A 26,229-nucleotide genomic window follows, 5' to 3' on the forward strand; every position below is an offset into this window, starting at 1 on the left:
GTCATGAATCAGCATTTCCCTTCATCAGAGCAGCGCGGTGCTTCTCCCAAATACATGAAAGAGAAAAAAACCCGCACGTTTTGCAGGCAGAGGAAGGGAAACAAAGCCCTCACGAGCAGCAGAGAGCTATTTGTGGCAGAGCCTGTCGCCCGAGCTGAGCAGAAGATGGTTGGAGTCAGGGCACAGCAAAAGCCACCCTTCGCCCTGGCTTGGGACCAGGGACATCCTGCTGAGCCCCGTGCTCCATCCAGCATCTCCCCCAGATCCCAGAGCACAGCTGGAGAAGGCTCCTCGAGCACCCGGAGCCTGTCAGGGACACATCTTCATCCCTGGCAGCACCAGGAGGGTTTGGAGATGGACGGGCGAGGGACTGGGGCGAGGAGTGGAAAAATACCTCATAAACAGGGAAATTCAGATTACCCGTAAAGCTTTTTCAGGTCAAAGGGGGAAAGGGATTTTTAATAGAAAATGGAGGTTATGGGATTGGCAATAGTTATGTGACAGACGCATAGAGTTAAATCCATATAATCTCCTTTACCATTTAGCATTGAGCAGCATCCTAATTCCATGTTTCATAAAACTGTCTCCAAATCACCGAGAGAGATTAAAAATTTAGAAATAGCACAGCAATATTTTTAAACCAGAAATCACTGCTCACATCTGGTCAGATGTGCTGACCCTAACCTACATATCGAGGGCATTAAGTCACATGAACCTGAAAAGAGGAGGCTGGAGGAGCTGAAATGGAACAGTTTCTGCTGGGAATGCAGCGAGACTGGTGCCAGCACTGGAGCCCAGCCTGGCTCTAGCTGGGAGCTGCACCAAGCCCAGTGCACAGCTGGACACTCAGGCTGGCTCTGAGAGGCAGGTGTTTTGAGTTATCAGAGCTCAATCTTCTTAAATTGTGGTAAATTACAACCTAGAGGTATTGAAATATTAATATCTCTATCCGAGCTGGGAGAAGCAAGTCATTTTGCTATCATCCCCTTGGAATATTTACTAGTCTTGATGTCTGGATTTCCCAAACTCCAGCGACACAGCAAAGCACCAGGCTGTACTGAAAGCACCTGCTTGCTCTAAAGAGGGGCCAGAGACTGTCCCCAGGATCTGTCACCACATCACCCATCTCGGGAAGAAGCAGCTGAGATGCACGAGGAGCACAGCAATGCCATCACCCCCCAGGCGAACAGCCAGCAGCACAACCCCTCCTCCCCTCCAAACCCCACAGGGGAGAACCCATCCTTTTCTAAGAAGCGGATTTAGGACCTGTCTCAGACAAGGACCAGCTTCGTGCCAGCCAGAGCTGTTTCTCCTGAGATAAGAAGCTTTTCCTGCCCACGATGCACGTACATCACCTGGGCTTACAGGCTGCTTGCTCAGGACCACACAGCCAGTCCTGTGCCCACCCAAACCCAGCAAGTTCCTCAAAGCTGAGCAAGGTCCTTTGCACACCAGCAACTGTGTGGAAACCCGACAGAGCCGGGAAAAGGCTGAACAAGTTGTGTTTCAAGGGGGTTCTTGTGATCCTCTGGGCAGGCGCTGGACTAGAATTCACATTACCCCACTGGCAGCACCTTTCCCAAGACCTCCTTCTTGGTCCCGGTGGCCTGACTACCTGGGTGCCCACCCCAGCCCTCCTTCCAAGGCCAGTGTGATGCTGCCAAGGCTCCCCCACAGCAAAAAACCCACCCATGGGACAGCAAAGGGACTGGAGGGACCACCAGGGCTTCCCCAGCCCCCAGCTGTGCCGGGCTGCAGGGATGCTGTGGAGAGCAGCAGGCTAATGGCCACCGAGCAGCTCATTTATTATCCTCATTAAGGGTGTTTGACACCTGCCCTGTTCAAGGAGAAAGTGAACCGAAGCTTGGCACGCATGGGGGTGGGAATTACAGGTAGGTGGCAAGTCCTGATCGTTCCTCTGTACTAAAGAGAGGAAGGTAATTCCATCACACACTGCCTGCACATTCCCCGTGCTGGAGAAGTCTTCGGCCTTTCTGGAATGAGCTCCCTCCAAGCCCTCACCTCCAGGACACTTTTAACAGCCTTTGAGCTAATGAAGGGAATGACCTTGGAGCTGATGGAGCAGAAGTGGCATCTCCAAGCATCACAGAAGGGATGAGGAGGGAAGCAGCTGAGGCAAGGGGAGTAACACGAGGCTGGTCCCTTCCAAGTAGGAGCACAGAGGTGCCTCTGCAGGCAGGGGTGCAGCACGTCCACCCGAGGTGCCACCCCACCACCGTGGCTTTCCAGCCCAAAGGGTTAAAGCCATGACTCTATGCTGTGCCCCTCAGGGACCAGTCTCAGGGGAGTGGAAATCCTGTCAGGAACTGCCAAGCTCGGCCTGGGGTGTTCAGCTGGTGCCCAGCACAGCAGCACCGATGGCAGGTACCTGCCACAGCTCCTTCCCTGCCCCAGCACTGTATTTTGGTTGCCACGGGAGTCCCACCCTGGTGGCACAAGCCCTTCAGCTCAAACACCACAGTCCTTCCCAACTCAACAAAGCAAACAGGGAGCAAAGGAGAACCTTCCCCTGGTCCTCTTCGGGTAAGGGCACTGCTCAAACATGCTCCCAGCGCCTGCTCCTTAATGCATCTGCATGGAAATTAAGGCCTGAACCACCTCCAGCTATTACGACAGCAGCCGGGCTGAGGCTGTAACCCTTGCCTGGGAAAAAAAGCTCTCCCCGCTGCTTTCCTGGTCCCTGAACCTCCCATGGCAGCCTGCTGGAGGTACCAGTCTCACCATGCCATCCACACAGGGGCTGACCCAGAGCTGGACATCCTGAATCCCCCAGCTCTGGGGGGTGAGGAACAAGCCCAGAGACCACAGGCAGTCCCTCCCCTTCCACAGCCCACATCCACATCTTGGCCATGCTGCACACAAAGCCTGAGGAGCTGCAGCTGAGTCCCAAGGGGACATCTGGTGACATTACCAAGCCAGGGTGACAGCACTGTCTCCCCAGGGAGGCCAAACGAGCAAAGGGATGCACCAGAGGTCACGCACGGCTGATGTTGGGCTTCCTCCACAACTGCCAGTCCATGTTTCCACACCACAACCCACACGCTGGCTTTACAAGGTAGAGACCAGCATTTCCACCATGCAGCCGACGGGTAGGACAAACAAGGGGAAGGCATCAACGGAGTGAGCTCTGCAACCTCCTCACCTCCTCCCTGTCCCCTCCAAGTCGTGCTTGTTCCCCTCTCATGGTGAGGAGTCGCCGCAGCCCTTCCCAAGCACAGCAGCTGGGGAAGGCAGCATGCAGGAGCACGAGCCTGGAAATGGAATTCCTAAATGTTTGGTACAGCTCTGCTGGCAGATGATGGCGGCAACATGCAGATTGTGTGCGGTGGGGGATGTTTCTCCAGGATCTACGAGCAGGGAAAGGGTAACTCACAAAATCATGATTATGTAAAAGCGCAGAGCTGGCTATAATCGAGATTTCAAAGACAAGAAACACTCTGCACCCAGAGCTGCCACTGCACATCCTCCCAGAACAGCAGCATCGCAACGACTGCAACGACCGAGCGCCTTCCTCCTTCGTGCCTGCCATGGAAGTCGCACCTATTAACGTGCTGCTTATTTGGGTGTGAGATGGCTCCATGTCATCTGAGGCGCAGCCCGTGCTGCCATGTCAGAATTCCTGCCACAAAGACAGGCTTCCAGCTTCATTCTTGCCCTCGGCTCGCCAGCTGCTCCAAAGGAGGACAGAGCGCTGCCCGTCCATCCCTCCAGCTCAGGATCACAAGGGCAGAGACCCCAGCACCCCAACACCAAGGCACCCAGTGCCACGGCCGCCCCAAGATGTGCCTACAGCTCCCAGGCAGCGCCCGGTTCTGGGAAGGGCTGGCCCACGGCACATCCCTGGCACTCGCCCCTTGTGCGAGGCACAGCCTGTTCCTCCAGAGAACAAACACCCAGGGACACCAGGGCTGCCTGTATCCACTTCCCACCCAAAGGCAGGAGCAGCCCAGAGCCCGTGCCAGGCGCAGGTAAGGGCTCCGGGCGAGTCGCCACGGTGGCTCCTGGTGCTGGGAGAATTTTGGCAGGATAAACAAGTGCCGGGCACGGCGAGGAGTTGAGCACTGCAGGCTTCTCCTCCGTGCATTTAATGAGGTTTCCATGTTTCATTTCAGAGACAAACGAGCACTGTGCCACACTGGGGGGCCGAGATGGGGGAGATTAGAAAGCGCGAGCTTGCACCGTTCGCTGCGCCCAACACGGGAACGTCATGTAAATATAATGCCAATATAAATCAGGCGGCAGAGCCATCCAGCAACATCACGCAGGGAGACGCTTCCCCAGCTCCAAGCCTCTCATTTTGACCAGTGTGTTCTTCATCACGCCACTCGCCTCCCCTCTGCCTGGCTGCTCTCCCTCACACTGCCAGACCATCTTGCTGCTCAACTCCCCGCTTGCCAACCACCTATTTCTGTTTGTTTTTCAAGTGGGGGGAGAAATAAGCAGCTACAGCCCATCGAGGGATTTCTAAACTTCAGGGGTCCCTTGGATCGAATGTTTATCTGCTTTCGGTTTCTACTTGAGCTCTTGTTCTACAGCAGGAGCACGTTAAAAGGATGTGCTTCGATGCCCAGAAATATTAAGTATCTGAAAGGTTTATCATGCATTAAGCAATTCATTTTTTTTATCCTATTATTCTAATGAAACTTCCATTGTATTGCTGTCCTCTCTTTGGAACCGCTTCATGTTAACACTTTGCATCACCAGGACTGTTCAACACTGAAGATCTCTCTTTTTTTTTTTTTTTTAAGAAATAAAATGTAAAATGAGGCCACGAGGAGTTGTGCTAATGGAGGCTTTTAATTTGCTCTTCTCCGAAGAGATAGCTCTGTGGGAAGATATCCCTTTTCCAAGAAGCTGGGGCTGAAAAGATGCAAAAAGCAATAAGCCAGCGCAGCTCTTTATTATTTTGACTATTGGGGGTCGAAGGAAATCGTAGCATCCTCGACGGTTATTTGTTTTCAGGTTTGTTTTTTCCTTTCAGCTCCGTAAAAAATGCAAATGTAAGCAAAGCAGACGCTGGCACGTTCAGCTCAGCAGATCCGAAGCACAATAGCGATTTTGGGTAAAGCTCCCAAAAGCAGCTTTACCCCAGTTCGAATAAAGCAGCTATTCCATAATTAATAATTGATGGAATAATTGATCAACACCACACAACTGGACAGGGCGCCCTATTAAGCCTCCGTAAATATTTTTCACTGGATTAACGTTCAGCTAAAAGGGTAATGTAATGGGCAGCAAGAGAGGTCTCATGCAAGGAAGCAGCTCCATCCCCTTTCTTTCACTTTCCTCATTTCCTAAAATTTCCCCCTCGCTGTTCTCAAATGTCAGAGAAGATAATTAGGGCAAATGTCATTTTACATCCTCCGAGCAGACAATTTTCCAAGAGGTGGGCGCTTCCAGCACTGCATCTGCAGGTCGGGTCATGGGCAAAGAGGTAATTTATTACAGAAACATAATTAAAAATTCCCCCAGATCCGGAAACGGGCAATTCCTTTATGTAACATGGATCGATTGTTGTAACAAACGCAGTGGGATTTAACTGCCCGTGCTACGCGCAGCTCCTGCCTCTCTTTAATTGCATCTATGGCAGAGACTCGGTTGGAGTATCACCTCGCTGGATGTGGGCAGCATTCACTTAATGCCCAACTTTAAATTAATCTGTAATCTTTCTGTGTGTGTCTCCTTGACACGCTTGTTTCACGATTCTCCCCCCCTTCCCTCCATATATATATGATTTATCTATAACCTGATTGATGTCAAGCCTCTGGGTTACACTTCACACAGCATTCCTAGAGGGAAGGATGCGAATTTTAAGGCATCGCTTGGATATCGCCTGCTGACGGGATCAGACTGAGTAGTGCCGGGAGCGGGGACGCGGAGCGCTCGGTCCCGGCGCGGCCCCGCCGGAGGATGCTGCGCCCGTCGGTGCCGTGTCCCGGCTCCAGGAGCCCCGAGGAGCCGCTCCGGGATGCGCCGGCACCGACCGGCCCCGCTCCGCGCACCGAGCCCCGCGTTCCGCTGCACCGTCCGGGGCGAGCGCTCCGGGGGAGCGCACCGGGAAACCCGCGGGGCTACGGGGAGGGCGCACCGGGAGCACAGCAGGACACACCGGGAAACCCGGAAAGCACACCGAGAGCCCCGGGACCCCGGGGAGGTTGCACCGAGAGCCCAGGAAGGCGCATCAAGAGCCCTAGGAACCCCGGGGAGGGCGCTCCGAGAGCACAGGAGAGCTCACCGAGACCTCCGGGACCTCGAGGAGGGCGCTCCGAGAGCCCAAGAAGGCGCACCAAGAGCACGAGGAGGGCGCCCCGAGAGCCCCGGGACCCCCGGGAGCGCGCCCCGAGAGCCCCAGGACCCGAGAAACGGAGCACCGAGAGCCTCGGGGACCCCAGAGAGGACGCAGCCAGTGTCGCCCGCCCGCTCCCGCTCCCGGGGACCCCCGTCGCCCTCCGCCCTGGTCCGCACGTACCTTTCGGCAAAGAGTACAGCAGGAGAAAAGTTACCAGCCACATGCCATACAGAGCAGCTCTGGCCCCGGGCTGCGGCGCAATTGCGGAGGTGCGGTGCCCCGGCGTGCCGCGCTCCTGCCGCCGCTGCCAGCCCGGCTGAGGTGCCCAGCGCCGCTCCCGCTCCGCCCCGCTCCGCTCCCGCCCGTGGGCCGGGCTCCCGCCCGCGCCCGCCCCCCCCGCTCCGCGCAGGGCTGGGGGCGGCCGCGGCCCCCGTGGGGGGAGACCCTTCCTCCTCCTCTTCCTCCTCCTCGGCGCTCACAGACTCCCCTGTCCCCCACCAGCCGCCTCCAAGCTGCGCTCGCCCCCCGGGCGACCAGCCCCGGCCCCGCTCGGTGCAGCCCCGGGGGGCTGGACCTCGTGCTCCCCTGTCCCTGCAAAGCGGCACCGCGGCGCCTTTCCCCGGCTGAGCCGTGTCCTGCCCGGCTGCGGCAGCACCCCCAGGACTCCCAGCTGGCAGTTCTCCTGCTCCCAGAGCCTCCCGCGCACCTTCCGGCATCCCGGGGACAGAAACCGCAGGATGGTTTGGGTTGGAAGGGACCTTACAGACCATCTGTAACCCGTTCGACCACCCTGCCGTGGGCAGAGACACCTTGCACTAGACCAGGTTGCTCCAAGCCACGTCCAACCTGGCCTTGAACATTTCCAGGGACGGGGAGTCAGGGTTTTAGCAGCCTGTGCTGCTCCAGTGACATGGGACACAAGCAAGACAGGGCCCAGCAGATTCATTACACATTCATCCCTCCAGCCAGCAAATAACGAACAAATACCAGCTAATGCTTTACTTTGGGGTGTATTTATCCAAGGCTTAGCTCAAGCCGAGGCTTGTACTCCCCAAGACTTAGCTGCACCAAAGCCAATTTGTCTGGACCGTTAGAGCATTCAGAATGTCTTTTCTTGAAGAGATTATAGCAGGTTTTCTTTGCTTTCCAAAACAGCCTTTCCAAGCCCAATTTGTTGCAAAATAAACAGAAAGAAAGATTAAAGCATTCAGATTTCAAACAAAACAACCAGTAGGAAAAACATTACGTTCGGATTTTTTAAAAAGCGCTGTTTAGATTTAATTGAAAACCCAGCTATCGTCACGGAAATTGAGAAAACAACAGCCCCTTGGCCATTTTCAGCCCTCACAGATTCGCTGCAAGCCTTCCCACCTAGGAGTCCACCGAAGAGCCAGGGAGCTCACCAAGGGGGTACCTGCACACTGTAGGTAAGCAAGAGGAGGAGGACACACGGCCAAAGGACACAGAGAAGCTGCCAGAGCTCAGGGTCACACCCACCCACCCTGTGTCCCATCTCCCCGTGCTCCAAGCCACCCACAGAACAGCACTGTCATTTTAGGGATGAGCCACTGTCACCTCACCCCTGCCCAGACCTCAGTGCCAACAGCAGAGCTGGGAGGAAACACTGTGCCTGTGCTGTGCAGGCCTGACAGACCACAGCCTTCCCTCCTTCCTCCTCCTCCTCCTCTCCAAGGATGTGCTTCCTCTTCCTCGGTGCTGCCGGGCTCAGTAGCGCCGTCACCACCCCCTCCCTCAGCCCGTTCCCAGGCCACCTCAGCAGCTCTGTCACGGTGCGTGGGTGTCCCCGGCACACAGCCCTCCCACACGGGCACGTGCTGCTCCCCAGCCCCTCGCTGCTGGCTCACTCGCACCCCTGGCCGTGCCACCGGCACCCCGGGAGGCGATGAAGCAGCAGCTGATGCACACCCTGTGCCCACGCATCCCTCTAGGAACCGAGGTGCATTTCAATCGCCACCTACACCACCGTACAGATGTTCGCTGATACTTCGAGGGGAAATTGGTATGCAGGCCCATGCCCAGGCAACGAGCAAACCCCGGGCTCTGGGGAGCCCCAGCCACATGCCAGGCATCTGCCCCCTTCCCTCCCCGGCAGCTGCTGCAGGATGGCAGCACAGCCCAGCCTGCTAACAGAGAGCTGCCAGCCGCAGAACCTGCTACAGCACTTTGGCAACCAGCACGCAGTGCGTCGGACTCAGGTGTGATTTGTACCCTCCCACACTCGGGAGTGAATGAAACGGGGCTGCGTGGGCTGGCAGGGCACTCGCTGGCACAGCACCCACGGGGCCCCACAGATCCCTGTGTGAGGCATGTGAGCAGGGGGAGTGAGTGCTGCTCACCGCTTCATTTTTAGCTCCCTTGGCTGCTCAGCATCTCCTGTGAGTTCCCTCACCATCCCTCGCTCAGAGAATCAGCCTCTGCCAAACGTGCTGACCTCCCCCTGCCAAGGGCTCCCTCCTCCAGGACAGGAGCTGCTGGCAAGGTGGAGAGCATCACCAGAGGAGACAAAACTTAAGGCTGGCAGGGCGGGTGCTCAGCCTGGGTCTCCGTGGCGGGTCCTTGAGCCGCCTGTGCCGTTCGTTCCGACCCCTTTGCTCCCGCACGGATCGCTCAGCCCAGGCCCTTTGCCAGCCCGCTGAGCCCGGCACACGTGCCGGGCTGGCAGCCGTTGGCAGGCAGCCAGAGCTCCCAGAGCTCCTGCCAGCCCACACCTGGGGCTCAGCTCCTGCCCAGCAGCCACTGTTTGGGCACATCAGCCTTCCCACAGCTCCGTGTTTGGGTACGCACAGGAAGCTTTTTGTGCGGCGCCTTCTGCGCGAGCGCTCAGCCCGGAAAGCTTGTGTCCTGCTAACATCCACACCATGATCATGTGCTTCACACGGTGTGACGAGGCAGGGCTGGAAATCTCCATGGTAATTACTGGGGCAGCGCTGACCTGTGCCTTGGCAGCACAGGCAGCTTGCAGGAAGCCAGGCCAGCACTGACACGCGGGTAAAAGCCCGTCTCACACTCCCTGTAGCCACTGACCTGCTAACAGGCAATGAGCAGCCTGCCAGAGGCAGCAGCCAGCCCAGCTGCACTGCTAAAAGGTGCAGCTCATACTAAGGAATTATTTCCCTGGCCCAAACTCCACACAAGACACAGGAGAAATTATAGCAACACATGCCCACACACAGCTCTGAGCCCCCAACAGGCTTCACCACAAAGCACATACAGCAGGGTCTCGCCTCTCCTGACAGCACAGGGCAGCCCACTGCCCCTCTCAAACAGCCACCCCGCTTCAGCCTCCCCCTCCCTGGCATTTATTCTGCTTCTAGGCAGCATTTATACTCAGCTCCAGGCTCCCCCAGAGCTCCGGGGATTACAGCAGTGCCCTATGCTCGCAGACCCCATTAGCCAGTCAGGTCCTTTACCCTAAGGATAGTTCATCCACTGACGTGCAAAAAACCCACCCTCCGTACAGTAACGCAGAGGGGCACTGGGAAAAACAGCCAAGAGGAAGGTCCCGACTGCACCCCCACGGTTCTGGGGTCAGCCCCAGCCCCGGGCTATGCCCTGTGCAGGGCAGAGATGCTACAGAGGGACACACACAGCGCTGGGGGAGCTTCCCTCACCCCATCCTCCCTCCGGCCCGGACACACCTCACCTCCCGGCGCCCCCAGCCCCGTGCCCTGAGCCGCCCTCGCAGACAAATCCCCGGAGGAAGCAGTCATTAAAACAACAGGGCTACTTATCAGCGCGAGCCGATTTCCACAAAGCACTTCCCACGCATCGCCAACTTACCCTCGCGGCACCTCTCCGGCGAGCAGAGCCAGCCTGCCGTGACCCCTCCTGGACACCCTGACCCACGGAGACACTGCCAGCCCAGTCCCACCAGTAACATGGCGGAGGAGGCTGTGGGGCTAATTGCAGGATGGGTTTCAGCTGGGCTAATCACTGGGCACACCTGGGTGGGAAAGGGCTGGGCATGCCTGGCTGTGATTCTCTGTCATACCTGCCCCTGAACCCCCATCCCTCCTCCCTCACCTCAAGGCTGGCCCTGTGTGGGTGCTGAGGAGGGAAGGTCCCCCACCTTGTCTGTGCCTCAGTTTCCCCCAGTGGCAGAGGGGATAGAGCGGCTGCTTCGTGGGGTAGTGGGAGAATAAACACCCCAGAGGTGGCAAGGGTCTTGTGTGCCAATAAAGGACAGGTAAACTCTGGACAGGCAGCTTCCAGCAGGTCAATGTGCCCAAAAATGAGATCCTCCTTGAGCCCTTTGTGTCTTGCAAAGCAGGAAGGGCTGCGTGTCCAAAAGCGAAACACAGCCTGGTATAGAGGGCAGATCGTGCCAGGAAAAGGGGAACGGTTTTAAACCACAAGAGGGGAGATTCAGACTTGATGTCAGGAGGGAATTCTTCCCTGTGAGGGTGATGAGGCAGCTGTGGCTGCCCCATCCCTGGAAGTGTTCAAGGCCTGGCTTCATGGAGCTCTGAGCAGCTTGGTCTAGTGGGAGATGTCCCTGCCCGTGGCAGGGGCGTGGAACGAGATGGTCTATAAGGGCCCTTCCAACCCAAACCAGCCTGCGGTTCTGCGGTTCTGCGAAGAGCTCCGGGTGCCCCGTTCCTGGAGCCGGGGTCCGTGCCGGGCAGCCAGGATGCTCCGCTGCCCAGGGAAAAGCCGCTTTCCCGGCAAGAAGCTGGGATTTGGTTCCCTCTAGTGTCACCGCGCTCCGTTGCGGAGCGGGGACTGGGGCAGCGGGGCTTCACCGAGGGGAGCCCCGTGCAGGGGGATGAGCGGGGTCCCTCTCCTCGCCGGCTCCACAGTTTCTGTCCTCGCACAGTTTCAGCGAACTCCAGGGGCTAAATAGGCTGCCCAGGTCAGTGATGGAGCCACCACCAACCCTGGAGGGATTTAAAACAGGGATTTAAAAGAAGATGTGTACAGATGTGATCCCCAGGGACACGGTTTAGTGGTGGCCTTGGCAGTGTTTGTTAAAGGAGCTCAATGATCTTAGAGATCTTTTCCGACCTAAATGATTCTGTGATTCCAAGGCACGGTCCTGACACTCATGGACTGGGCTCATGGGGACTCTCCTTTGCTTCCAGCTGCATCCCACTGTGAATCCCACTGGCAAGAGCCAGTCCATCCATCCCTGGGCTGCATCCCCACAGCACTGTTGCTACAGGGCTGCTCAGCTCTGGGTCCCCTGGCCACCTTCGTGTGAGCAGTAATTCCCTAATAACCACTGCTTTGGGGCAGTGGGAAACGAAGGCTGAAATGTCGTTTGCTTGGGCTGGAGGATAATTTGGGCCTGTGGAGCGCTGCTGTTTTGGCAGAGGAGCTGCTGTTGATGGATGCGCTGCCTTTTCGGGAGCAGAACAAAGGGAGGACGAGGCGCGTGCCTGGCTCCCCGCCAGCCCGGCCCATCTCTCCCCTCTCAAGTGTTCCTCTTTGGCTCCCTCAGTCACCATTTGCTGCTCTCCTCTTTAGACTAATGAGGAGACATTTTGCATTCACGTTTCCTCACGGGCCAAATGCGCCCCTGGCATCGTGGAGCAGCGCTGGCAGGCTCCTGCCTGGCTGCTGCTCCTCTGCTTCCTGCCCCGCTGCCTCATCTCCTTCCATTCAGTCGTGGATGAAGAACAACAACAGGCCAATCCACAGCTGGCCAGGACCCCTCTCCCTCATACCTGTCCATCCACAGACCGCCAAAGCAAACAGGCAATAGCCAGTGCCAAGGGGAAGCTGTTTGGCTCTGGAAGTCTTCCCAGAGGAAAAGGGCGCTCTGGTTGTCCACCGTATTATTTACTCAATCCCCTTTGTGCCACAGAAAAGATTTACTTTGAGAAGATTAATGGCTCAAGGGACTGTGAGAGAAATCCTCTGAGATTGCCTGGTTCAGGGGAGAAGGCAAATGCCTCCTGGCTGAGGCTGCAGCTCCCGGGGGATCCGTGGGCTCAAGGAAAGGGCTGAGGGGCTGGGGCTTGTCCCGTGGGACACCCTCCAATGGGGACAAGGGCTCACCTGACCCAAGCCCTGGGGAAGGCAGGACTCTCTCACTGGGGCAGTGGCAGGAGGAAGGAGACACAGTGCCCTTTTCCTGTGGTCCTCCCAGCTTCCCTCTCCCAAAGCTCCTGGGCTCAACATCCAAAGCAAAGGACTGTGGAGGTGTGGAGAGCAGGGGCACAGGGAGGCCACATTTACTGTGCATCATGTAATTTGCTTGTGCCTTTCCTGTATTCCTGGTCCCCAGACTCCTGGAGGAGCAGGGAGCTGGGCTGCTCACAGCTCAGCTGTTACAAGAGCCTTGCCCTCCAAATGGAACACCCAGGGCAAGTGTTCCTGTGCTGGAGCATGTCCTGCCCTGCCACTGCCACCCCCTGTGAGTGTCCCCAGTCCCTGCCAGGGGTGTGAGGGGCCGGGCAGGTACACGTGGGTGTGCACAAGCCGTGCAGAGTAATGCTATTAATGCCATCTGGTGCCGAGACAGAGATCCCGCACGGGCAGCCAGACACGGCTTTTCTCTCCCCGTAATCCCCGGCCCCCGAGCCACGGGGGCTCCGTCTGTGGGGCTCCACGGGGGGTGAAGGGCACGGCTGTGCCCTGGCACCGGGGAACAGGGGTGTCAGACTCTGCTGAGGGCGGGTCTTTTCACACCCCACTGCCTTCCTGCCTGCTGGGAGCTTTGGCTGCTGCTTTTGGGGGACACAACCCCACTGTCCTCAGCAAGGACTGGGGGTCCGAGCAGGGAGCGGGCAGGGCAGTTCTGCTGCGACCAAACCTTTCTGTGCTGTCAAACAGGCACTTTTCGTAGAGTCACAGAATCAGTCAGATTGGAAAACACCTCTAAGGTCATCAAGTTCAAGCATTAACCATTTTCTCCCTCAGGCAGAGGATCCCAGTCCCTGTTTGGGCTGTGCGAAGCTGCAACGACTCTTTATCAGTGGGTCAGTGTCAAGTCAAAATTATAGTCCAAAATAATCTCCTTACTGTGTTAAATAAGCACCTCAGATCAGACAAATTGCACGGATTTTGCCTAATAACCTTGCCCCAGCTAATCCTATTTTTCTGTCAATGTCTGACCTATATCAAAGCCCAAACGGACCCCGGGGGTCGGTTTCTCCATCCCAGCACCACCAGGATGGTTTGGCTTCTGGAAGGCAGCACCTCACACACCTGAGCCCCTGCAGCGGCTTCAGGTGAGGGTGGGAAGCTCGGTGTTCTCACCCAAAGTGTTCCCTGACCAAGCACCCCCTGGAATCCTGAGGTGAGTTCTCCACTGCTCCTGTCCCTGAATCTCTCTTTCTCTGCCCGTTTGGGGTGGCCCTTGGCACCCTCGGCCCCAGAGCTGCAGGGGAAGGGGCGAAGGTGCTGGGGCAGGGTGGGGGCAGTGGTGGGGGACAGGCAGCCCTGCCCTCCGGTCACTAGGGGTCTGTGTCGGTTCAGCTCAGCGCACACGGAGCGAACCTCCCTCCTCACTCACCGCCCAATTGCGGGAGAGTTTTGCGCCTTTTTTTTTTTTTTTCTTGAAAGAGGCGTTTCTGTCTGTATCCGGAGCTGAGAGAGGCCGTGAGCTCTCACACAGCTCCGTGCTCCATCCCAGCCCTGCTCCTGACCGAGAAGGACGCCTGGATCAAGCTCTGTGATGCTGTGTTGCCCACTGAGCTACTCCATCACTCCCCTCCTCAGCAGGACAGGGAGGGAGAAAAAAGGAGGGGAAATCCCCCAAACTTGTGAGTCAAGACAGAGGCAGTTTAGAAATCGAAAGCAAAGGGTGTGTGCACAAAAGGGGAAAAAAAAGAAACTAAAAGATCATATTCTCTACTTCCCATCCACAGGCAACGTCCAGCCCCTTCCCAGGAAGCAGAGGTTGCTCCTGAAGGCAAAGGTTGTAAATCATAAAAAAACCCCTTTCTCCACCTTTCCCTTACCTTTTATACCTGAGCAGATGTCACATGGGCTGGAATATCCCTTCGGTCAGTTTGGGGCTGTCCTGGCAGTGCCCCCTCCAGGATCCTGCCCACCCCCAGACTGCTGGTGGGGGAGATGTTGGAGAGACAGCACTGATGCTGCGGGAGCAGCAGGAGCCAAAACTGGTGTGTTACCAACATCTTCCCAGCTCCCAACACGCAGCCCAGCACCCCGAGGGCTGAAATGGGGGGAATTAACTCCATCCCAGCCAGACACAAGCACACCAACAGCCCCACACGTGCCCACACCGCCAGCCGCTGCCCAAGCATCCCAAAGGAAAAGCAAGTGCTGCAGGACCCAGAAATCTGCCTCTGGGAGAAGAAACATCCGGAGCAAAGCCAGGGTGGAGCCAGCCGGCTGTTCCATGCCGGAGGGGGGGCGGCAGGAACCTTTCCCGGGTCTGTCTGGGGTGGAAGATGCCTGCAGGGCAGAAAAGTTCTTTTGGCGCTGGGCCAGGAGAGTGGGCAATTCAAACGCCTTTGGGTACAGAGTTTAACCTCTCTGAGCTTGAACTTTATTAGCCAAGAAAACTCTCGCTGGGTCTAAGAGAGGGAGAAGAAGCACGAGGGTAATTTGCATTTTGGCCTTGCAGGGCAGTGGATCCATTGGAGCAGGAGAAGGGGTGGCCTTTGGCAAGGATTTGGATGGAGCTCTGCTTCCATGGTGGCACAGCAGCTCTGAAAGCAGAGAGAGGGAGGGTTACATGGCCAGTGTGTCCCAAGAAAACCCCCCTGTAGGTACTTCCCTGAAGTACAAGCACCCCGAAGCATCCCTCCCTGCCCAGGGAGCCTGGCTGCCAGCTGGAGCCTCCTCCTGCAGCCTACCTGCACCTACAGGTTCTCCTCGTTCCCTTGTCTGTGGAGCAAACAGCAAAGGGAGATGTGTTACACCGGGCAACGCCGCAGAGACGGCGGGGGGAGCACAAACCAAGATCCCCCCTGTCAGGCCTGGGACAGTGAGGAGAGATGAGGCTGCCTGGAAACCGCGCAACACCCACCTCGGCTTCTTCTTCCCTCCGCAGTGGAACCGCTGGCCTGGGGGCAAGAGGAGAGACTGAGGTCCCTGGGGCTGAGCCTCCCCCTGCCCAGTCTCACCTCTGCAAGCCCTGGCACTGCCCAGTCACGAACACCCACTTGGAAGTCTGTCTGTCTGTCTTCTAAGCTGTCCCACGATTGCAAATGCTGTTGGTTTTCTACTGGGCAGTGTTCCTGCACCAGCCCCGATGCTGCAGCCACCCCAGCCCCACGGAGCAGTGCAGGTATGGAGCAGGGCCAGAACACCCAGGCAGGGTCACAGGGTGCCCTGCACACCCAGCACTGGGTCACTCTGGGGGCTGCTGAGATCCAAGGGCTCTGGGAAGGCTGGTTTCTCGCTCTGGAAATGTCAGAGTTTTCTCTGCTATTTTTAATGAGTGACCTTCCCTCTGAAGCCTTGGTGCTGGCAGGGAAACACTAAATATTTACGTGGTCTCCTTCCCAACTCGCTCTCTGTTGGGAGAGTGCCTGGATGGAAAGTTCCCAGGCAGCACTGGGGCAGGCTGTGCCCACCCCTGGTGCTGTGGGGCAGGGTTGGTGGCCCCCAGCCCCACACCCAGCCAGAGCAGGGAGGTGAGAGGATCAGGGGGCACGTGCAGGGAACAGAGCTGAGGGGGTGTCCAGCCCACCCAGGCACTTACTGAGGATGATGAGGAGCCCGATCACAAAAGCCACAACGGCGAAGATCAGCCCCCCATTGCGGATGGTGTCATAGTCTGGGGAGCACGAGAGCCAAGGGGTGTCAGCCCAGGCAGGGTGTGGGGCTGAGCCCACAGTGGAGGGCAGCATGGGAGGGGGCTGCCCATCCCCCTGCCCACAGCCCCCGGGCTGCCCAGGGCACACACTCACCGTAGCTGAACCTGTCCAGGCCCTGCTCGGGCGCTTGCTCTGGAAAAGAGGAGAAATCCCAGTGAGAGCCAGGTCCTGGGCGCTGGGCTCGTGGCATGGAGGTGGGAGAGACCAGCAATGCGGGCTGCGAGCGAGAGCGCTGTGACTTCCTCAGCGTCCAGCCCAGCCAGCAAATATTTCCCAAACTCCTGCGTTTCATCCCAGGAAGTTTAACATCCACGGTGAATTCACGGGATGCACTTGCAGGCTGCGTTCGCAGGATGCACAGGAGTTCTCAAGCTCCAGGTGAAGCTGCAGACGGGCCCGGCTCCAGTGCCCTTGGGAAGCGCCGCTGCCCGCAGGACTCGGTGGCTCTGCTCCCTTGGCACGCAGAACTGAGCAGCCCTGCGGGCTCACCCCTCACTCCAGGGTGCACCCGGCAGTGCCCCTCCATGCCTGCAGGCTCATCCCTCTGACAGCTGCGTGTCACCTCTCCAGCCACCTTACCTGACTGCTCAGCCCTCTGCCGGGAGCCGTTTGGAAGGAGAAATCACCCCAAGAAGCCAAACGCCAGCCGGCACCGACGCGCCAGCGGGCTGTGGAGCTCTGAGCATCCATCCCCACGTCTCCCCCCAAATCTCTGGTGAGAGTTTCCCCCGTGCAGGAGGGAGCAGCCCTGCTCCTCGCACCGAGATGCCCCTGTGAAGGTGCCTGCCCTTACCGTCACCCATCGCCTCGGCGTGTCGTCCGGCGGGCGCCTCACTCTGGGAGTGGGGCACCCACGGGAAAGCGCATTAATTGGGAGACAAACCTCATTAAACATTAATGGCCTCGGTGTAATGTTTATCGCAGTCACGAGGGGAGGCACAGGGCTCCCTCCCGCCCGCCTTTGGGAAGGAGGGGAGGGCAGGGCAGGGCAGAACCCACCGTGCCAGCCGGCGGGGAGGGCCGGGCACCCCAAGCCGTGGGTGTCCCTGTCCCAGCCCTCCCTCACTTTCCCAGTGCCAGCCCAACTGGGCTTCACCTCCCACAGCGGCGGCGATCCCGAGGGATGGGCTGGGATACAGGCTGAGGCTGCCTTTGGCTGGAGAGAAGCAGGCAGCACACCCCGCCCTCCCAGCCTGGCACTGCGGGTGTCCCACAGCTGGGGCAGCACCTCCCAGCCTGAGCTACCCCAGGGGTCCTGGCACAGCGATGTCCGTGGTGCATCCCTGCTGGCAGTGGGGTACCGGGATGCTGTTCTCCCCAGGGTGGTGCCAGCCCCGGGCCCAGCCAGGCCAGCTGCCAGGAGGGCTGTGCAATCCAGTTTGCTCTAATCTCGCAGTCAGCGGGCGCGAGTCACGCGCCCAAGCCGATTAGTGCCGGGGGGGAGCTGCCCCCAAAGGAGGCTCCCCTTGGCATGGCCAAGGAGTGCAGGCACCCGGAGCCCACAGCAGCCCAGCTCTGGCGCCACGGGGTGAAGCCAAGCCCTGGAGGGTGCTGTGTGGGGCCATTGTGGTGGCACTGCTGTCACGGTGCCCTGGCAGCACTCGGCATCCCCCGGATCGGGCGCGGCAGCAGCCCAACACAGCAGCTCCCAAAAAGCTGAGGGACAAGGAGTCTCTGTGCCCACGCTCCCTTCACACAGGCTCTGGCTCTCGCTGAAATGCTCCTGGCTGCAGAAGGGAGAGCGCAGGGAGGGGGCTCTGCCCGCACAAAGCCCGTCTGTGCTGCCCAGGGCGCTGCCCCTGCCCCTCTCTCCCCAGCGTGGGAGCTGCCGGAGCCTCGCCCAGCCAGGCTGCCCTGGGAACGCCACGGCCCTCGAGATGATGCAGCCAGGCACCAATAGAAACGATATTTTATTCCTTTCCCCTTAGGTCACAGCACAGAGCACACCAGCCCCTCCAGCACAGCAGCACACTCGCCTATTTAAAAGGAAACACAATAGCTCAGTTTATTTTACAACAGTCAGGGTTTGGCCATTTTACACACCACAGGGGTCTCTTTGTTTCGTGTTAACACCGACAGCACACTATGGACAGCACAGGCACTCCGAGGGACACACACCACTGGCACTCAGGGGCCGGGCCGGGGGATTCTGCTCTGCCTGGGAGATCTCTGACAGGCCAGGAGGGAGGGAAGGGACACAGTACTGGGGAAGGGACACAGTACTGGAGACACGCTCCCTCTGCCTGGCACAGATGGGACACAGCTTCCCGGTGCCACCAAGGCACACCAGGCACACAGAGACACAGTCCACCCTGAAGGCAGGGCCACCACAGTGGGCTGGGCACAGCAGAAACCCCCTCTCAAAACCATCCTGGAGGACAAGACCCCCTTCCTGGTGTGGGGATGGCACTCTGAGGTGTTTCAGTGCAGCGCTGGTGATGCCCCGCTGCTGCCCAGGAAAGTGCCCCACACCCAAGCTGGCAGTGCCCAGCTCCAGCCAAGGCTTTGCCTGTCCATGGCCTTGGGGAAGGGCCAAAACCCACAGTTTTACCTCTGACCCATGAGCAAACACAAGGTGACGAGGGACTGTGGACTCAACACATTGCCACAGTGCAAGCTCAGGTGTGCAAGACCACCTCTTGCTGCTGCTCCATGGGGGAAGGGGCAGCTGGCACTGGGAGTGACACAGAACCACCACAAGACAACACTCAGCAGTGACAGGGGTGGCACAGGCAACGACAAGGCAGCAGGAGGGGCAGGGAGCAGCCCCTTCCCTGTCGGAGACAAGCACAGACAGGATTTTGTTTCTCTGTAGCCCTCGGACTGTGTACCCTGCCCAGCTCTGTCCATGGGCAGAGTGCTGGCAAGGAGCTGGTTTGTGCTGGTTAGCGGGGGCACCGCTGTGCAGCCGCCCTCTTTCACAGTGTCACCATGCTGGGAACCTCACAGGCTTCTCTGCCACCACAGCCTTTCCTCACTCTTAAAGCAGCATCCCATGGGTTTAGCCAGGGACAGGAATGGGGAGTGCCAAGCAGGCGAGACAGCAGAGCTCCCTTCAGCCTCGAATCCAGCCCCCCAGTGCTCCCAGCGAGGGGAGCCAAGCCTTGGGATGTCCCTGCCCGACTCGCCTCCTGCCACAGCTGCCTTTGGGCTGGGGGCGTGCAGGGGGTTATTGCTGAAACGGCGACACTGAGCAGGTCCCTGGGGCGCTGCAGGTCCCCAAACCCTGCCCAAAGCCAGCAGGGGAACCACCAGCACGTGGGCTCTGGGCTGGGGGACAGGGTGTCCCTGCCCCACAGCCCACGCTCCCTGCCCCACACAGCCCCTGTTCCCAGGCTTGGAGGGCAGCCCAAAGGGCAGCGCCTGCCAGTCCTACAGAGCCCGAATCACACGCACAGCACGAGAAAGGTGAAGAGAAAGTCACGATTACAACATCAGCAACAACTAGCCCTAGAGGTAATGATCATCTCACAGCAACATTACACACCACGGGAGGCAGAGAGGGCGGTGAGCGGAGTTTAGTTGGGTTAGGAAACAGAGAACCGGTGCTGGAGCACAGAGGGTAACACAGACACGGCAGCTTTGTGCCTCCTGAGAGGGACCTGCTGCTGTGATTTCAGTTTCCTCGCGGGCCGCGGGCATCTGCGATCCGAGCGTCTCTCCTCGGGTCTCTGGGTCTGCGTGGGCAGGAGAGCAGTGAGTCAGGCTGGGAGCAGCACCGACGCCTTTCCCTGCTTGGCTCTCAGACTGCCAGCACGGGCTCCAGGCTTCCCCTTCTCCAAACGGGGGCACATCCCGGGAGCTCAGGGAGCTCTGACTGCATTCACGGGGCGAGACACCCTGAGGGACCCCCACCCAGCTCTCCAAACACCCTAAAACCAAAACCACTTCGGGGTGGGGAAGCACAAGAAAAGGAAGTGTAACACAAGGGAAAATCCGGACAGATGCTTCCTTTTCCTGCTGGGCTGCCTGAGGACACCCACCAGCACTGCGGGTTTCCCTGCTCTGGGCCCTTCCAGTGCTTGCCCCCACGCCACGCTGGGGATGCAGGGCTGCCAGTCCCAGCAGCCTGGTTTGCTCAGAACACCCCCACACACAGCCCCAGCTGTCCCTCCCGCCCTGGTGCCACCACCCAGACTGCCAGGGACTCACCGCATGGCTCCTGTTCAGTTCTCTGCCTTCTGTGCCCCCGTTGCTGCAAAGGGAAGAGCAGAGGGGTTTGCAGAGCCTGCCCAGCACCAGGAGCTCTGTGGGCAGGTGGCTGTGACACAGAGCAGGGGACAGTGATCTTACCATTCGAGGTGATCAGGGTCTCTGCCTGAGCCTCCTCATCCCCTGGAGCCCTGCAAGGAGAGGAGCACGGTGAGAGCAGCTGGGAGCTGCACCCCATCCTGAGGGTGGGATGCCCAACAGCACAGGGACACGCTGGGGAAGGTGCTCTAGGAGCTCCTCTGCCACCCAGGAGCTCTGCAGCAGAGCATCCCCCAGATTTGGACACCCAAAAGGGACACTCAGAGGGTGCAGCCACTCTGCCAGCTGTGGGAGGGAGCCTGGGAGCAGAGTGGCTTTCCAAGGGAGATGTTCCCCACTGGGCTGCCCTCACTCACCTGGGTTTCTGGTTGAAACTGCACCTGCACCTCCTGCCTGCAAGGGAAGAGAAAGCCGTGAGTGTGGCCAAAGTGGGAATGGGATGTGGCCTTTCCCAGTGCCCCACCACCAGAACAGCCCCTGCTGCCCTGGCCTGCCAGCCCAGCATCTGCCAGGTCCCCAACTTACTGAGTATAAGGAGAATGCCAACGGTGAACAGGACCACGGCAAACACCAGCCCCCCAATCCTCAGGCTCTGGTAATCTGGGGAAGGAGACACAGGGGCTCACTCCTGCTGGGTTCAGGGGAGGGAGCAGCTCTTTTGCTCCCCATGGCACATGCACACCCATCCCACACACAGCCGTGCTCACCATAGTTAAAGGGGTCCTCCTCCTCCTTCTCCTTCTCCTGGGTGGCCACTGGGAATGGGCAGACAAGGGGTGTGAGGTCAGTGAGCCCCTGGCTGAGCCCTGGCAGCCACCCACAGACCCCAGCTGGCACAGGCTCCTGCCCCACCCCCCTGGATCCATGGCACAGCAGTTCCCCTGGGTCCCACAGCCTTTTCCCAGGAAGAACTCAGCACCTACCGTCTGCCACAGCCACTGGCACCAGCAGGGAGCAGAGGAAGATGAGTGTTGCCTCCATGGCTGCTGCAAGAGAGGGGAGAACCACGTGTCAGCACCCAGACGGCTCATGGAGGGCACCATGACAGGGCCAGGGGCACAAGGGCACTAAAGACACACGTGGCCGGCTGTGTGGGCAGGCAGGGCCAGCCCATGCCACGGGAAAAGGAGCCAGGCTGGCTCTGGGAAACACCCAAGGTCTGGCCATAATGCCTGGTGTCATCACTGTGCCCAAGCTGATGGGGACACATCAGCTTGAAGGCAGGAGGGGAAGGGTTTGAGTGGACAGACAGACTTTTTGTGGGGTTCTGTGGTATATTTCCAACCACCTCTGCATTTGGCATAGATTTCAGCACAGTTTAGAGTTTGCTCTGCAGGCAATGGGGCCAGCACCAGGGCTGTGATCTCTTCATCAAGGTCGATACTGTGCCCTTCACCCAGAGCATACTTTAATTTGTCCCAATTAGCATAGCAATTACAGCACACTCCTACAATGAGGCCAGTGGCCCTGGTGGGACATGAGCTCGAGCCTCCGGGCTCCCTGCACTCACCTGCAGCAGCAAGGAGAGACCATAAATAACCTCAGTGTCCCTCACAGCTGAGCCTGTCCCTGTCCCTTCACTGGGAATGCTCAGCCAGAGCACCGACCCTTCTCCCAGGGATGCCAGCCTGGGTGTAACAACACTGTGGCCAGGTTGTGACACTCCTGCCAGCTCGGCCAGGGGTGCATGTCCCAAACTGCTGCACCCATTCTGGGTGGGCACCCTCGCTGCTGGGACCGACCAGGCACCGCTGCTCTGCCGAGGGAAGGCACTGCCAGCACCCATGGTGCCCATAACCCGCTCCAAGCACCCCTTCTCCAGCTCCAAGGGGACAGGCAGGGACAGGGGGGAGCTGCTCTCTGTGCTGCCAGCTGGCACAGGGCACTGCAGACCCATGGGGGACACCTCGTGCCAGGAGGAGAGGGCTGGGCTGCTGGAGCACACCAGGGCTCTGGACTGTGGATGCAGGCTGGGTGCTGCCTCCCCGGCCCCTGCAGCTCCCCGTGCCTGTCCCTGTTTATGTCTGTAGTGCCAGGCAGTCACTGAGTGCCCTGGTGGTGGGGCTGGGTGGCCATACATGGTCAGGAGCAGGGAGAGGGCTCTCTGCTGGCACGGGAGAGGACTGGGTTATCAGGCACCCTGCAGGCACCGATAGCACCGAGTGCTCCAGAGCTGCCGCAGCTGCTGTGCTGGACTGGTGCCGATAAGGAAGGGGCCCTGGCAGAGCAGGAATTCAGCTCGCTGACGGACGTGGATCCCGCACGCTGCTGTTCAGCCCCTCCACAGCCTGACCTGATTCCCACACAACCTCCATCCCAGCCCACCCCAGCTGCCAGCGGCGGGGGAGGCAGCTCGGCTGCCCCAAGCCAGCTCCTCAGGGCATCCAGGTCCCCCAGACCCTGCCAGAGCCCCTTCTCCCAGTTTGTGCTCCGTGCTCCCAGGATTGGCAGGCACACAGCAGGCTCAGCAGAGCCCACCACTGCTCTCCCTACCAGCATTTGTCTCCATGGCCTGTCCCCAGTGCTGCCCTCAGGAGCCAGTTCCCATCACACCCAAAAAGGATGCACCTCCAGCCCCCAGCTTGACCCCAGCACATTCCCAGAACCTGCCTCATTCATCATAACAAGCAGCACATCCCATGATAATTCCCGTCCTTCCCTCCCCTTCCATGATTTGCCATTCCGAAGGCGATGCGTTTTTCCGAACACTGGAGGGTTTCATCCCCCTCTCCTGCAGCTGCCGCTGCCATTGTGTAGTGTGGGGCTGCACTGGATTGCTCCCTGGGCCCAGACAAACCCCCTCGTTTGCTGAGACACATCATTCGGGGATAATTACCAGGTCTTAGAAACACACACAAAGAACCCACAGCTGGTGGCACAGTAACTTGTAGCTGCACATTTCCCCACGTCCTTTATCTCCCGTCCTTTATCTCTTCTCCACTGAGTCTGCCAGCGCAAAATCAGAGTCATTACCCATACGAGGGTGCTGCCTGTGCACAAGAGATGTGATACAGCTCACGCTATCACAACATGAACAGCATTAATTGGCTCCTGGAGAACATTAATGATGCCTTTATTTTTTAAACAAGCCATCCATCTGATACTCACTGTTTATTTTGCCGTTATTTGCCTGTTCTTGGAGCATCCCACTAGGGGAATTTTGCATTACTCCCTGCCCTGAGCCCCTCCACGTGGGGCTGGGCCCTGCTCAGCCACACACACCGTTTCCAACCCTCTGCTCAGCTCTTGGCTTCCCGCACGTAGCACGGCAGAGTTCACCGTTTGGCCCAGCCAGGCACGCAGCACACATATGTTCTTTGTTTTTCTAACTCAATCCCTAGAATTCACACACTTCCGCACGCTAAAAACTTATCTGCGCATGAGTCGAGCGCCAGGATTGGCAGTGTCCCTGCTCCAAAGGCAAACACAGCGTTCTGGAGTGCAAACGAGCCCAGCTCTCCTCCAGGGGAGCATATGCTTTGCGAACAGCCACAGGTTTTCTGGGTTGCTCCAAGCTGGCCCACCCACTTCTTCCTGAAGCTAAAATAAAGTGAGAAGAGCAAACATTGCCAAGGGTTTGCCGCTCTCCCTGCTCCTGCCTTCCCTCGTGCAGGATCCAGCTGCACCTTGGCACAAAGGAGAGGGAAAGAGCGGCTGCCCGAGGAACCGCGGCAGCGCCGAGCTCGGCCGCTTCCTCACCACCCAAATCTCCCTGTTTTCTCCCCATCGGTGACAGAAAGTTTGGAGTCACCACCTCGAGCTGCCACGTACCCATGCACACCACAGGGAGTGGCAGCGCCTGCGACTTGAACCAAAACAAGGGGTTTTCCTGTTAAAACTTGGAGATCTGGCTGAACACGGAGAGAAGGCGGAGCGGCGCAGGAGCGGGGCAGCGGCGGCCGGAGCTCCCTTCCCTTTCCTCTCGACTCAAACTGCTGCTTTATGAGGGAAACCAGATATTTCCATCCCCCATCCCTATCTGCATAGCAAGAAGGAGGCATCTGGAACTTGGGAGAGGCTCAAGGGGAAGGAAGCAGCACCAGAGAGCGAGGGAATACCTGGAGTTTGCTGTTTTCTGTGAGGATGTGGATGGGAGCGGGCTGAAGGAATAACCCAGTGCCACAGAGGACCCGCCCTGTGGTGTGAGGCTGCAGGGGCTCAGTTTCCTCTGCCCAGCACAGCTGGCAGGGCACAAGGGCAGGGCTTGGTGGCAGCACCAGGGCCACCCTCCCCACTCCACCCCACGCTGTGCCGGGTGTCAGGAGCCTCCCTGGGTGATTCACGGCCCTGCCACGCGCACAGCCAGCACGCTTCCCTCCATGCAGAGCACAGCCATAGCTCCTCCTCACAGCCTCTTCCTTCTGGATAATCCCTCCTCGCAATTCCCATGCCGCTGGCTTGGTGTGTGTTTGTGTGTGTGTGTGTGCGTGTGTGGAGCTCGGGCGAGGCAAATCTGGGCGGACAGACCCGGCCTCTCCTGCCTGGCTCAGCTCTCTGCAGCACAGCAAATCCTGCCAGAGCAAGGCAGGTGAATTTGTAACGCTGCTGGATCTTCCAGTCCCCTTTTCCTTTTCGTTGTTTTGCACGGATCTGCACTGTCAAGTCTCAGCCATCACAGGGTAATGCCGGGCAGCCTCCGCCTTCCGTCAGGAGTCCTCGGGGCATCTCCTGAAGATCAGACCTAGTTAAAATCTCTGGTTTCTGTGCAAAGCCCCCCAGACCGTGACAGCAGCGCTCCTCTGCCTGGGGCGTTTAGGAGCGTGCATGTGTGAATGGACATTTCCAGCTCTGCATAGATGTGCTCTTCTGCCATTTCACGTCAGCATCAATCTGGTTATTAATGTGCCTGTTGTTGTGCCTCGTGCTTCTAAATGAGAGAGAAGGAGAGATTTCCAGCCCTCGCCATTCTGACATGGACGGCACTTCCCAAATCCGGTGCTGATTCAGAGGCTGACTGCATGGAAGACACAAAACTAACTTTACTGCAATCTAATTGCCTCTTGTGGGTTTGGGGTGTCTCTAAGTACACCCTGTGCTGCATCCCTCACCTGTACCCCAGCATTGCACTTGCAGAGCTTCTTCCAGCCTCATGGAATTGGCCCTAACCCATCAAGGAGCCTCAGCCAAAGCTGCCTGGCCGTGTCTGGCTTGGCACAGTCCCTGTCCCACCATGACAACACCCCAACAAGCAGAGGCAGGCACAAAGCAGTGAGGACAACCCTCCACTGAGGCAAATATCCAGTGCAAGCACTGCTGAGGTAATGGCTGCCTGGCCAGGGAACCCAGCCCTGGGCTCCAGGAGGCAGTAAACATCACCACTACCACCATCTCCCAGCAGGAATCTGCTGCTCCCGATCCCTCCTTATTTGCTTAGGAGATAACCAGGTGCTGTAACCCCACTGTGCACCTGCCTGGACTGTCCCGTCCTCCGACCACACCCAGCCCTCATTTGGCTGCACAGTGGCTGAACAAACCCAGGCTCTGCATGCTGAGCGGGGCATCAGCACACGGCAACCACGCAGGTGAGGCAAAGCAGAGGTTACTTGGCAGGTCCTGGTGGCGAGAGAAACCCGGATCAGCAGCACACACTGACAGAGCAGCGTGTGGGAGAAGCTGTTCCAGGCTCCCGTGTGCGCTGATACCACCACACTGCCACGCTCAGCAGCACATCAGAGCAGACATTTTCTCCGTTCTCTCCCCCGCTGTCACCATCAGCCACGGCCACGAGGCAGACACCAGTCCCCAGCAGCACGGCCGGTGTCCCCACCATCACTGCCACACACTGCATGGAAAGACAGGCAGGTGGCACAGCCCCCACAGGCAGGGCAGGGCAGGGCAGGGCAGGACACGTCCACACTGCCAGTGCCAGCGGTGCCTCTCTGTGCTCGGGTGACAGCTGTGGAGCTTGGC

General features: G+C 58.5%; 2 protein-coding genes across 3 annotated transcripts in view; both read right to left on the minus strand.

Annotated features, from left to right (window-relative positions):
• DSCAML1 (DS cell adhesion molecule like 1) overlaps positions 1–6,612 on the minus strand; it is a 101,000-nt gene extending 94,388 nt beyond the window's left edge. For both annotated transcript variants that reach the window (XM_017809459.1, XM_017809458.1), the window contains exon 1: positions 6,491–6,612. In XM_017809459.1, the coding sequence (XP_017664948.1) occupies positions 6,491–6,533 (43 nt within the window). In that variant the 5' untranslated portion in view covers positions 6,534–6,612. The remainder of the gene's footprint in view (positions 1–6,490) is intronic.
• Positions 6,613–14,769: 8,157 nt separating this feature from the next.
• On the minus strand, positions 14,770–23,835 carry LOC108494657. Its single transcript, XM_017809436.1, has 13 exons — positions 23,428–23,835; positions 21,243–21,305; positions 21,027–21,074; positions 20,845–20,919; positions 20,676–20,712; positions 20,362–20,411; positions 20,238–20,263; positions 16,862–16,934; positions 16,162–16,200; positions 15,954–16,028; positions 15,276–15,312; positions 15,103–15,133; positions 14,770–14,955 (listed from the first exon to the last, which is right to left on the minus strand). Exons 1-12 carry the CDS (start codon positions 23,483–23,485, stop codon positions 15,109–15,111), a joined length of 606 nt encoding a protein of 201 aa, XP_017664925.1. The 5' UTR covers positions 23,486–23,835; the 3' UTR covers positions 14,770–14,955; positions 15,103–15,108.
• Between the last annotated feature and the right edge of the window lie 2,394 nt (positions 23,836–26,229).

The sequence above is a fragment of the Lepidothrix coronata genome, unplaced genomic scaffold (genome assembly GCF_001604755.1).
Source record: "Lepidothrix coronata isolate B3197 unplaced genomic scaffold, Lepidothrix_coronata-1.0 Scaffold27, whole genome shotgun sequence".
In the NCBI taxonomy this organism is placed as follows: Eukaryota; Metazoa; Chordata; class Aves; order Passeriformes; family Pipridae; genus Lepidothrix; species Lepidothrix coronata.